The 13,565-nt window shown below is 34.1% G+C and overlaps 1 protein-coding gene across 1 annotated transcript; it reads right to left on the bottom strand.

Annotated features, from left to right (window-relative positions):
• Window positions 1-2,263: 2,263 nt before the first annotated feature.
• On the bottom strand, window positions 2,264-8,467 carry LOC145066113 (Melibiase family protein). The gene is made up of 13 exons (XM_079013293.1): window positions 8,133-8,467; window positions 7,077-7,215; window positions 6,208-6,465; window positions 5,223-5,397; window positions 4,896-4,957; window positions 4,657-4,820; window positions 4,316-4,413; window positions 4,144-4,202; window positions 3,913-4,047; window positions 3,454-3,707; window positions 3,002-3,158; window positions 2,773-2,899; window positions 2,264-2,612 (listed from the first exon to the last, which is right to left on the bottom strand). Exons 1-13 carry the CDS (start codon window positions 8,186-8,188, stop codon window positions 2,398-2,400), a joined length of 1,899 nt encoding a protein of 632 aa, XP_078869419.1. The 5' UTR covers window positions 8,189-8,467; the 3' UTR covers window positions 2,264-2,397.
• Window positions 8,468-13,565: the final 5,098 nt, after the last annotated feature.

Genomic DNA, 13,565 nt, shown 5'->3' on the forward strand with positions numbered 1-13,565 from the left:
TGAATAAATTAATCTCTTTCTCCCAATATTATTCTAATCACTTGCTGGTTTTGAAGGCAACCCAAAAGGGATTTTGCTTCTAATTACAAATGATACCAATTTAGTTATAAGCTTAGACACCTTAATCCAACTGCAAAAGAATAGCTTTAACCTCCTTTTGACATGTGTTATCATATTAGGTCTCCTAATTAATACACATTTTATTCTTTTTTTTTGTCATGTGTCACCCTATTAAACCTCTTAATTAATGTATGTCACTTGTCAACCTATTAATTCTCTATTTCAAATTTTAATATTTTCACTTTAATTACAATAAATTAATAACAATGGAATAAAATTTAAAATAAAATTAATATAAATTATAAGGTAATATAATTTCACATATTTATTTAAATTAACGATTATAATTGATTAATAATTTTGTGTTCTAACTATTAAAGTTTAATTAATTTTGTAACCGTGGTTTCACGGGTTATAAACTAGTTACAGAATAATAACATAAAATAATGTTTTTAGGTTCTTACACTATTTATTGTTTTTATTTGAATTTACTTTTATATATATATATATATATATATATATATATATATATATATATATATATATATATATATATATATATATATATATATATATATAAAAGAGCCAATGGGTTATTGGGTCCATAAAAAAAAATAACATTATTTTTATTAGGACCGAAATTAATAATTTGCACATAATCATTTTTTATATATTACAATATCAATAAAAACTATTTTAAAGACATAAACATATAGACACACTTCATGATTTTAATTATATGAATTCATGCCGAAACATAAAGCCAAAAATCATAATAGAATCAAAATTAAGGGGAAATTAATTCAAACATATAGAAAAAATAAAAGAATTCGTTTCATGTCATATTATACTGGATCGAAAGCCTAATGTATATATTTCATACACACGCTTTCCCAAACAATGTGTACAATATCTTACCCATTAAATTTTAGAAACAAATTCTAGGTGTTATTAACAAGAATCAATGGCTCTGATAACATTGTAGATTCATAAGGTGTTCTTATTGTTCATATGAAAATAATCAATCAAGCAAATAATAACATAGTCTTTCAAAACTAGAACACTTATGATTAAACATTAGATCATGATTTTTTTTAAATTAAAAACAACCATAACCCTAAAAGTGAGGTTAAGGATTACCTTTAACTAGTTGTTGGAAGATCAAGGAACCAAACGATAGTCCCTCTGACATTATCGCATCCCTTAACAAGCCAACAAAGCAAGAACCCTAGTTGTGGAGTATGAGAAAATCAACCACAAAAGAACATTGTGAGTTTCTATAAGTCAACGATCAAGAGGACAAAAGGGAAGAGGAATTCGGCAAGGAAATGTCGAATTAAGGTTTTATGAGATGCCTTTGATGCCCTGTTGCTGTTATATAGGTGAGGAAAATCCAATCCTTTAGAAATTTTAATTTCATTCCTTGGTAATTATCCTCTATAATTATCTATTAATTATTCAAAATAATCAATTTAATTCTTTTAAGCATAATTGATTCCACTTATTTATTCATTAACTCTTAATAAGTAATTGTCATGTTAATTTCTAAGTATTTATTAAATTAATAATAAATAGTAAACTAACCAAATTAATTCTTAATTATTTATTGGGCATTGAGTAATAATAAATTAAATTTCCTCCATCTTTCATTAACTTCGTTTTTTTGTTTTACATTCTGAGTCAAAATGTATAACCTATACAGACACATAAAAACTGATTTGTGTGTTGCCATTTATAGTTTCATATATTTTAACCCAACCTTAAATAATAAAATTTCTTACAGATAAGTCGTTTTTGTTATCCACAATTCTCAGTCTTAACAAATTAATTAAAAAATGTTATTTTAAAATAACAAAATGTTAAATTTTAAATCCACTAATTTAATTTTTTTTATTTTATATAGCACTTCACTTAAGGGGTAAAGCTTACATCTCCAAAAGGCCAAAATGCAGTTGTTGCTCAAAATGTCATATGTACTTCAGTGAACTTATTTACTTTACGAGAATCATGTCTAACACGAGACTTAGCCGTTCGATTTTGTATTTATATTTATTTTGCATTCTATAATAAGTGCAACAATTAAATTAAATAATTTTATAACAGATTGAATTTTAATTTTAAAGCATGTCGGTTTCTAAAAGCATAAACTAAAATTTTAAATGGCTTCACTTGTTGCTTTAGATGGTTGCAAATAATGTCGAGGGACCGCAAAACAAACCCCTTTGGGGATCTAAATCAAGCTTCTTGAACTACTTAAAGACATTGAATTTCTGTTTATGAATTCAAGAATCCACAATGCAAATACAACACAAATAGAATATGTGTTTCCCATGAAAACTAAGAACAAGTCAAGATAAAAAGGGCAACACCATGCGACTCAACAGAAGCCGAGAGTGAATGTTGTAGTGACCCGTAATCTTTCCCACTCCAAACCTCTTTGCATGAACACGAGCCGAAATTTATCATAGGAAATGCCTTTGAGAGATTTGATATTGTTGTGGAAATAATTGTTCTTGAAGTATTCAAATTGAAATAAGCAAGATACACCTCTCCTGAAACATTACAATATTGGGTTGATGATATGAATAGGTTAACAAAACTAAATGTTAAAGATGTTCATGAGGTGTCCACATGGTGTCTACAATACATAAGTGATCATTTAAGTTCAAAAACCGAATCTTGTAAAAGTGATTTAAAGTTTTAAACATTTACCTTTCTTTCCGGTTGCAATCCATGAGCGAACTCCTCCGGGACCCGCATTGGCTTTTGTTTCTTTGATAGAAGCACATGAACCCGAATAACTATTCACAAGTGTTCCATTGCTATTTAGCTCCCACATCTAAAAACAAAAAATCAACAATCAAATAATGCATCACGTTTTATCGATATAAAAGATTAGCTCTCTCACCTCCTAAGAGGTGTTTAATGTTCCAACTCATACCTGGTTAGCATCCGGCCTACAAGGAAAAAAAGATGCTCTCTTATGCTCCTTTGAAGTAAGTTTCCGTTTGGATGAAGTATCAAAGCAAAACCCATCCCTATTTCTTGCATGTAGGTGAAGCTTCCCTCGATATTTTTCTCTATATGTAACTTCATCTCTAAAAAAAAAAAAAAAGTTAGCATCAATAAATTATTGGCCTTTATGTTAAAATAACCCTCTTCTCCCCGAAAGGTTCGAGTCTCAGTAGTTGCAGTGTGGGAGTTTTAATTCCAATGTGGATTGGGCTCCTTCTGGCTATTGGGCCCTTATGCTAGCCAGAGTGTCCCTGATTTACCTCTCACATGATGGTTCTAGGGCAAACAGTGTGGGCCAGCTCAGGGGTTACCGGAAGAATAATCTTTTTTATCAGAAAAAAAGAATGCTCTACACATGAAAGAGGTTTAGAAAATTACGATTGTAAAAGAGGGTCCGATTTGTAGAGACAAAAAGGTTCGAAATTTTTGGTTCTTGATGGCCATCTCCAACAAACTTGTTCAAGATCCGCATCAACTGCTCTCACAAACCACCCTTTGGCTTTGGAATCATGACAACTCGAGAGCCCTAAAATGAGTTTTTCTGATGCACCCGTGTCTTTTAGACTTCTAGTTTGAAAGTGTGGACCTTGTTTCAAGAATTGGAATTCAGCCGTGTTGGTAATGTAAGGAAACTGTAGACAACAAGATACAATTGTTAGACCAAGTTTGACTTTCGAGAGTCAACTTACTTACTTACCCTTCAACTTCCAAATTACAAAAATTTGGAGATAAAAAGTTGAAGTTCTCTAGGTCGAATACGGGTTTCAAAAACAAAAAGTTGACCTTTTTTGAAGCAAGTAATTAAGTAAAGGAATTAGTGGAAATAGTAAAACATGCCTCCTTATTGTTTGAGCTAAAAGAGTTGATTTCCAGTAGTGTTGGGTTTGTGATTAGTTGATAAGTTGCATCATCAAGCTTTCTCATATCTCCTCCAAACATTAAAGGCGATCGAGCCATTGACCACAAAGTCATCTGCAAATTGTAAAAAGTCAAAGAAGGTCAAAATTAAAAAAAGAATGAACAAATTTGATTCGATTATCTTTAGAGAAAGAACCAAATCAAACCCACCTGAGTTTTTTGCTCGTCTAGAGTAAGTCTCGACAACCTGTGTGGACCAACATTGACTCCTACAAATAAAACTTAATTAATCGATTTGGTATTTCATTAGCTCTTTACAAATTAAAAGAAAAAGATCTGTTTTTTTTTTATGAAATTAAAAATTTTGAGAACGAAAATTAACCAGGGTCAGTAAGCCATCCGAGTGGAAGCATATCTAAATCAGGCCATGAGTTTCCGAGCAAACCTCCACCTCCTATCATACTAGCAGCTGCAAAATCTCTAAGAAACAAGAAAATTTTCCAAATTAATTAAAAATGATACGACTTGGGTTATATTTAATTGGAAATCAACTTCGTTTAAATTGTTTGAAATTTCTGTAAGAGACGAAATTGGATTTGGTTCGACTTCATAACAAGTAGTAGAAAAATAGAAATGTTGTTAAATTACGACTTGATTCATAACAAATTTCAATTCAGAAAATAATATGGTTGACTGAAAAAGTCAACAATGTATACACATTACCTTGAAACATCAAAATGGGCTGCAACATCTCCCCAATTATCCCAGTCATCACCAGTGACTCTATACATGTTCACAAGGGTTGAAACTTGCTGAGCCATGACTGGTGTGGCACTTGTTCCAGGTGAGAGTGAATAAAGAATTGGACGATTAAGCCCCTCCAATATCTGCAATCGTTATTTGTTAAGAGGGCATTTATGTCATTTGCACACACAAGCTTTTGAGGAGATAAATTCATGTACCTCTGAAACAATCGTTATCTCACTTAGCTCAAAATCATCACCAAACACACAGTCGTGTTTTACTGTTAAAAAACACAAGCAACCATTATATTAGAACATGTTTCTTGTTATGAAGGTCAAGAACGTGAAATTGCAAATTTGAGTTAAAACATAATGTCCCTTTAAAAATGTATGACCATTGGGAAAATGTCTTGCATACTTTTAATAATATGACAAAATAAGGGAATCTTATGTATTCGCATCAAAATCATTTCTCTCTATAATGAGGTTATGGAGCTAGTGTAGAAGATGGAAGAAGTGTTATTTAAAGAATAGTGAGAAACTTACAAAAATCGACATCCCATTCAGCATATTGATGATAAAGGGACTTTAAAAAGGCTCTTCCAGCTCCTAATGTAGTGTCCACACTCATGAAACCATTTTTCATCCAACCACAAGATCTCTCTTTCAATCCTATATCTTTTGCATGCCAAACCTTTCCGGCTTCTGTGTATGCTTTTCCCTATTCATAATTCAAATAATGTTTATATAAACACATTTTGGGAAGTGTGCTATTAGTCAAATGTCTAAAATACCCTTCAACGATAACCAAATCAAGAATCTTGTAATGTCCTTCAAAGAAAGACGATTAAAATATGCTCCCACTATTGCATGAAATTGCCATGTTTGACCAAGCACACACTTTTAGGGAAGTGTTTTGTTAGTTAAATGTCTATAATACCCTTCAACAATAGCAAAAGAAAGAATCTTGTCGACCTAAATAAGTATTAAAAAAATGCATCTTTCCATTTTGATTCAATACTTTTAGGAATGTACTCAACCATCAATCAAATGTTTGAAATAAGCCTTAAAAAACAATAAGTAAAGAATGTTGTGAACCAAAATCGCTATCATCAATCTTGTAAGTCGTAACTATGAAATTTTATTTATCAAATGTCTAAAATACTCAAATGCCCTTCAAAGATGATAATATAAAAGAATCTTGTAAACCAAAATCATCTCATCACAATTTGTAATTTTGAGTGAATCATTGTAATAGCAACTTGGGAAACTTCCCATAACTACGAAACCTTGAAACGGGAGCTCTTGCAATTTTCATGGGTAGTAATTAAAGTACACTGTCTATATTAGTAAAGGAAAAGTACATTGCTACTCCCTACAATTTACCCCTCTCCTAACAAATGAAGAGCATAAAACTAAACTTCATCCTACGAATGTAATCTTATGATAAAACTACATATAGATAATGAATGGTGACTTTAAATCAAACAAAATATTTCATCTTTTGAGCTTAAAATTTTAGGAGTAATACCGTTGTAATGTCTAAGATAGGGGTGTTTGCATTCACGGCTTGTGTGCTTATGCCTCTCATAATATGGAACCCAAACTTCAAACCCATGTCATGAACTTTCTTGGCTACTTCTTTGAACCCTTTGCCACCTTTTGATGAAGGCCACCTACGTGGGTCCGGACTCATCCTCCCCCATTCATCAATCACATCGAATCCAAGCGAATCAACATAAGCACCAGGGACTAACTTTCTATACCAAAGGTAATCCACAACCGCATACTGTAACAAAATCAAGAAATCACAAAGAGAAAGGGTTTAAACAACAATGCTTATGTTAATTCAAGAATATCGTTTTTGGAGAGCTATTTGACTATTTTATTGAAAGTCTGAAATACCCTTTATCAAAATCAAGAAATCACAAAGCGGTAGAGTTATAACATCGATTTTCGATGGAAATGGATGATTCTTGGAAATGGTTGTTAAATTCAAGGATGTCATTTTGGAGACATGTTTGAGTATTTTATCAAATATCTGAATTCTGAAATACCCTTTAATGATCACAAAGGAAAGAAGCACACATCAACATCATACACATTTTGTGAAGATGACAACGGGCAAATTGGTAATTGACTAATTGTAACTTCAAATTTTTCAAAAGTGGAAAAAGTTGTGATTTTGATGGGCCAAAAACTCATAGTTTTATATAGACGTTTGACTATTTATCAAATATCTAGAACACCCTTTTGAAAATGAGAAATTAATGAAGCCCATATCAATATCTTCTATCTTTTTGTGATGACGAAATTGGGAAAATAGGAAACTATAACTTGGGACTACTCCAAAATGGAAAAGTTTCAATCTTTATGGGATGGAGGGATTATTGGTAAGACCTCATAGCCATGAGCATGCAATTTCTGTGAAATAAGTTGAGCATTTTGAAGAAATTCGTCTTCAGAGATTGTCCAACAAAACGAATCGTATGAATTCCAACCTCTAGGTGGTATGCTAGCATGGATTTCTGATAACACCCTGATACAAAAAAAAATATATTTCTAATAATTATACAATCGAGCATCTTAAATCATGTTAACATTAAAAATCCACCACAACAAACGCATAATCCAAAACCAAACAGAAAAAGACACATTGCAGTTAAAGCAAGATTTAGAACTTCAACTTATGCTTAAAGAGGAGCATTCCTTTCAAATTATACCAAATTGACAAGGATTTCAAGAAACGTAAGTAGTTATAAAGTAGTTGTTTCAAAAACAAGAAATAACAAATCTGTACAACTGATAACTGATTATGTAATTCGTATTTCCAAAAAAGCACGTTAAACACACACCCCCTAAGTTTTCGTTTTATAGATTAATGTTGTCATAAACTAATTATCCATAAACCATCAACTCTTATTCATTTCGATATTATGAATTGCTAAAGCAACTCTCATTTTGAGCTAAAGGGGGAAAAACGGCTGTGTTTAAATCAAATTCAAGAACAAACCCGTTTAAAGTAGCATAAAAGATTCAGTTTTTTCACTGTTTTTCGCACAAAAAATAAAAGATATCCTTCCATTAGATTAGTGTTGTCACGTATTTGAAACTAATCGTGATTCTTGAAAGTCAAAATTAATGTCAGCTAGATCACTAGAACCGAAAGCAAACCCCACATTTGAATTAATCGAATTCAAGAAAAAGGTATTGCTATTCTACAATTATTTATCAAATAATCAGACAAAGTTTCTATTATCGTAAGCTTTTACAGCTTGATTCAGGGAACCCATATGAATAAGACCAAAAATAAACCCATTTCTGTTGATTAAATTTAAGAACACGAAATCGAATGTCAGACTCTTTTGTTTTTGACCAAATATAAGTAAATAAATGACATGGTTTTAATTCCAATCACTGTAAGGTCGAACAGCATGAAAGAGAGAAAGAAAGTACCTTTCCGAGGAGAAAACGAAGACGATGAAGATGAATGAGTAGATAAGCTTATTCATGGCGTCACTGGTGTTTGACTGATCGAAGGTTGGAATCAAAATTTATAATGGGAACGGTTGAAAGCGACAAGGATAGAAATAAGATATAACGAAACGACGTCGCGGAAGAGGTGGAGGACTTATCGGCGTGATAAGACGATAGTTTGAGGAACTCTGGAAGACATTTTCGTCGGCTTTTGCCGGCGGTGATAGCGTAGTTTTAACTTCTCCGGCGAGGAGTCGCTGTCGTCGGTGGAGGGCATTGTGTTGGTCAGTAGTGGGGACATATAATAATAGAAGGCCGTTCAATGTTCGAACACGCGTGTCAATAGTTTGCATCATAGTACTCTCACTCGTGTCAATACTTTTAATTAAGGCTATCAAAGATTGGATCCTATATCATCGTTTTTTTCCCTTGCAAAACGTTAACAGTAAGATCTTATTAGAAATAGTTTATAATATAAAATAGTGAAATAAATAGTTTAAAACATAAAAACAAATCTTCAATATATAATTTAAGGATAAACAATTCAAATTAAGTTTTATATGATGTATATTCGATTCATTTAATTAGCCTGTATGTACATCTTATGCTCTCAACATAGTCAAAGTATGTACATATACTTATTATTTTTGAAATAACAAAATGAATATCTACAGATATAGGGAGACCTTCTTTGGGTGAAGCTACTTAGGGGGCGGTTAGCAGAGACACATGGTTTATTAGCGGGTTGGTCATATAGAAAGCGGTCAATGTTGTTGATTTGATAGTCTTCTTCCACAACTATGTGACCCGTAGAGTGAGCTCCTTTTGCTCTGATCATGTATGGGCATTACAAAACTTTTATTTGGTTTAAGGACATGTTAGCCGGTATAATAGAAGAGGCAGCTTTGTTCTTTGACAAAGGATTGCGCAGGTCTATCGAGGATACGGTGGTATGTGGAGGCCCCTTCTTTGGAGACATTCAGTGGCGTCTGACTTCCTTACCTATTCGTTTCGGTGGTTTGGGTTTGTACTCGGCATACGAGGTTTCCTCTTATGCATTTGTAGCCTCGAGGGCCCAATCTTGGGCATTACAAGACCACGTCTTACGTGACAGTGACGTATTTGGTATGGACTCGGATTACCTATGTGTTACGACTTGTCTTCGCGATACGATTCCGGGATTTGACTGTATCGATTTCACTAATAAGGACACCCCCCCCAAATCCCAAAAAGCTTTGGCGTGTGCCCTTTTTAGCAAAATCGTCCAAGATATGGAAGTCGACTTTGACATGACTGTCAGACAGAAAGCAGTCTTTGAGTGTCTGCGGGCACCTCATGCTCAGGATTTTCTGCTAACTATCCTTATTGATGGTCTTGGCCAGCATATGTCTCATGTGGAGTACTGAACTATCCTTCGTTATAGCCTCATGATTCCCCTATTCCCAATTGACGAGATATGTCCGGTTTGCCGCAAGACATATTTGGATACCTTTGGGGAACACGCGGTTCATTGTAGAGAGCTCCCTAGTTTCAAGTACAGACATGATGTGGTTCGGGATGTTCTTTTTGATGTTTGTCGGCATGCTGGTATTTCTGTGAAGAAAGAAGCGCCAGTGAACTTTTTGATGGACCCGCAGGATGGAAGGTCCACACTTAGACCGGCTGACATTTTGGTCTTTGGATGGATAAGAGGGAAGCATGTGTGCGTGGATCTTACTGGGGTCTCTCCTCTCGTTGGTTTGAGGAGCGGGGGGTTCACAACAGGGCATGCCGCTTTGAAAGTCGTTGTGTGCAAAGTGGTAAAACACGAGAATACATGTATAGAAAATCAACATGTGTTTGTACCTTTTTGCATTCGATACATTTGGTTTTCTCGCACCAGAGGCGGTGGAGCTCCTCAATATAGTTCAACGGGTCATGCATTCTAATGTCATATCTCCAAGATCCACAAATGTTGTTTTCAAAATAATTGGTTTTGCCATCCAGAAAGGGCTAGCGGTGCAGCTTATTGTTCGTTTGTCTTCAATCAATATGTGTTGAACTATTATAATTAATTTGATATCTAATAATAACAAGAAAGCATATATTACAAAATAGTAATTCTTTTTATATATTAAAATACATATATGCCTCTAAAAACCAATTTATGTAGCAATTTAACATAAATTGTTTATAGATATATTTTGTGACAAGATTATTACTGTAGTCATTATTAAATGACATATAATGTAATTGACATATAAACATAAGTAAATATGACATATATGTAAATAAAACTTATAAATAAATAAAAATGACATATATGTAATTAAAGCTTGTAAATGACCTATAAACATGACACATAAATGTTATAAGTTCAAATACTTATGTTTTAAACTTATAATATAATATATTTGTTTGTACCCCCCCCCCCCCATAAATAATTTAAAGGGACCATAGAAACTCACCCTTCAAGCATGAGTTTGATTTGTTCGGAGTTGGTTCTTTTTTGAGAGGTTTGACGTGAGAAACCACAATTTGACACATTTTTGAGCTAAAACAAACCACCGGGACCGCTTTGTAATATTTTAAACTAAAGGGATGGGTTTTTTGTAATGATTTAAATCAAAATGGATTATTTTAAATCATGTAAAATAGATGGAAGGGCTCTTTTGTAATTTTACTAACATAAGGGACTATTTTCATGATAAATTAAATCCAAAGGGACTGTTGTGTTTAATTTTTAGAAACCGTAAGGACTGTTTGGTAATAACTTAAATTAAAAAGGACAATTTTGATCTTTTAAAACAATGAAAGGGTTGTTTTTGCTTAAAATATACAAACAATGGCTGATTTGGTAATAACTTAAACCAATGGGGGTTGTTTTTGATCATTTAACACAAGTGAGGTGGGGTTGTTTGGGTTAATTAGCTAAACACAACAAAAAGGGGAGGTCATCGTCTTCAAATTGATCTGGAAAGGAAAAAGGAATGCGAACGGAAGCAGTCAACTGGAAGTCAACTGGAGCTCCGGTGGTGCCGTAGGGCCGGTCTAGACGGTGGGCGACCTGGGCGACCGCCTAGGGCCCACGGCTCCAGGGGCCCAAAATTTATTGGCTATATATATATATATATATATATATATATATATATATATATATATATATATATATATATATATTACCTAAATGATTTTTAAGGCCTAAAGTTGGTTCAAACTCAAACTAGCTCAAAACATAAACAATTTGGCTTGCTTGTTATTGTTAATTGAACGCGTTTATAGTGAAGAATAAATGATATTTTTTTTAATCTTTATTATATTTGTATTTAAAGGACCTTTTTTTTCTTTTTGCCCCGGGCTCCATATACGTTTGGACCGGCCCGTGGTGGCTGGGAAAATTGCGAGGAAGGGAGGAAACGATCTTCGGCGGCAGTCGCAACGAGGAAACTCGGTGAAGCATACCAGAGGTAGAACGATGGCAGGTGGGGTAGTGTTGTGGTGTTCGATCGAGAAAAGAAGAGGGGAAATCGGAGGCAGCGGTGGTTGTCGTCGATAGTAGTGGTGGCTATGGTGGTGGCGATTCGATTGTGCAAGGAAGGGAGCACCACCAGTGCTTGATTGTTTTGAAGGAAAAAAGGAAATGAAAGCAGCAAGGGATGCCATCAACGGTCGCAACTAGGGGTTGCTCCGGCGGCCTCTTGGCGGTTCCTTCCTGGTCCGATCAGCAGAAAACACGAAGGGGAGTAGGCAAAAGGGAGCATCGATCTTCAGGGGGTGTTTGGTTGTTGCTATTTGTCGAAGAAAGAAGGGAGGATGAGGTTGGAATGGCTGATGATGATTACCAGCAAACCTCTTCGTTACCATTGCAATAAGAGACGGGATAGTGAAAGAGTTGAGAGGGTGAGGAAGATCGTGAGTGAGGGATAGAGATATTGAGTGATCTTAATTTTATTGGTTTGTACAAAAATGATCTTCTAGCACATGTAGCTAATTTTAAATCAAGATATGGGAGATATAGTTTTAGGTAGATACTTGGGTTTTAAGAATTACACGACATATACTCACACATGCATAAGTATTCTTATGATTTTGGAAAGATTTTGGTTGTACTCCTAGGATCTCTTATGTACTAGATCAAATTTATGGAGATTTTCTTAGATGTTTAGAAGTTTTACCTAGATAAAAAAGTATATGCAAGGTACTTTTCAAGATTTGGTGATGTTTTCCATTCTCGTTTCCTCGATCCTCGTATGCTTATTCAATCCTATAATCTTTTTCGAAAGTGTTTTCTTATTTTCTCGGTCGTGATGATTCCCAAAATGCAGAAGGAATTCAATAATGATATATAGAACTCCGAGAAATAACGTTTAAAGTTTCGTGATTAATTGTTTCAGATTGGACAGATTTTACGAATCTGATTTTCGCCGAGATTAAAAATGTAATAAAATTGAAATAAAATAATAGACCGTAGTTGAGTTCAAAAACATGCCCAAAATTTTTTTTACGAGGTTTGTAGCTATTCCAAACGAAGCAGTGCACAGTTTGTTTCAGAAAAATCAAATAAATACTTATTTTATAACTTAAAATGGGCGTAACTTCTTCATACGATCTCCATTTTGGATGTTATTTATATCCACGAAATCAGGTGAACATAATCAATTCAAATAATTTATCTATAGTTCTCAAATGTACTTAATGATAAAATTTTATTTTTAAGGCATTAATCAATACTCATTTTGTGAATTGTTTTTTGATTGTTAATAACTGTCAACTTTGAGAATTTTCAAGGTATTCCTTATGAAAATTGAAATATAATGACTTCAATTGCACTCAAGAACAAAGAATACTATACAATAGGTCATTTTACATTTGTGTTCGTGGTGGTTTGACTGACGAACTTTGACCTACTTTTACCAATTGTTACATGTGACATATACTGTAACAACGTAAATTTCCAAAACAATTTTTCATTTTTAAAACGTACTTTTAATCACAAGATAATATTAAAACATAATGTTTCCAATGGTATCATCACAAAACATCCCGGAATCTCAAGAAATAAAACTCCATGAGTGTGTACGGATCATGCCGGCGCCTTCCCGCGGTCATCACTAGTACCTGAAACACATAACATTGTAAGCATAAATGCTTAGTGAGTTCCCCAAAATACCACATACAATACATATGCCACTCGAGGCTACAGTATGACCCTTGGGTCGATGTGTCTCAGCGGGACCCTCCAGTCCCGTAGCTCGTTGGACCCTCTGGCCCGGTCATAGCTCGTCGGACCCTTCTGTCCAGTCTGTGTCGTTGGACCCTTCGGTCCGGTCTATATCGTTGGGCCCTCCGGCCCGGTCTATTCAACAAATAGCATACATATAACACAATGCACATAATCTCATACATACACATAGCATACAAGACCCTCCGGTC

Source organism: Lactuca serriola, chromosome 8 (assembly GCF_051521515.1).
Source record: "Lactuca serriola cultivar US96UC23 chromosome 8, Lser_US96UC23_V15, whole genome shotgun sequence".
NCBI classification, from domain to species: Eukaryota; Viridiplantae; Streptophyta; class Magnoliopsida; order Asterales; family Asteraceae; genus Lactuca; species Lactuca serriola.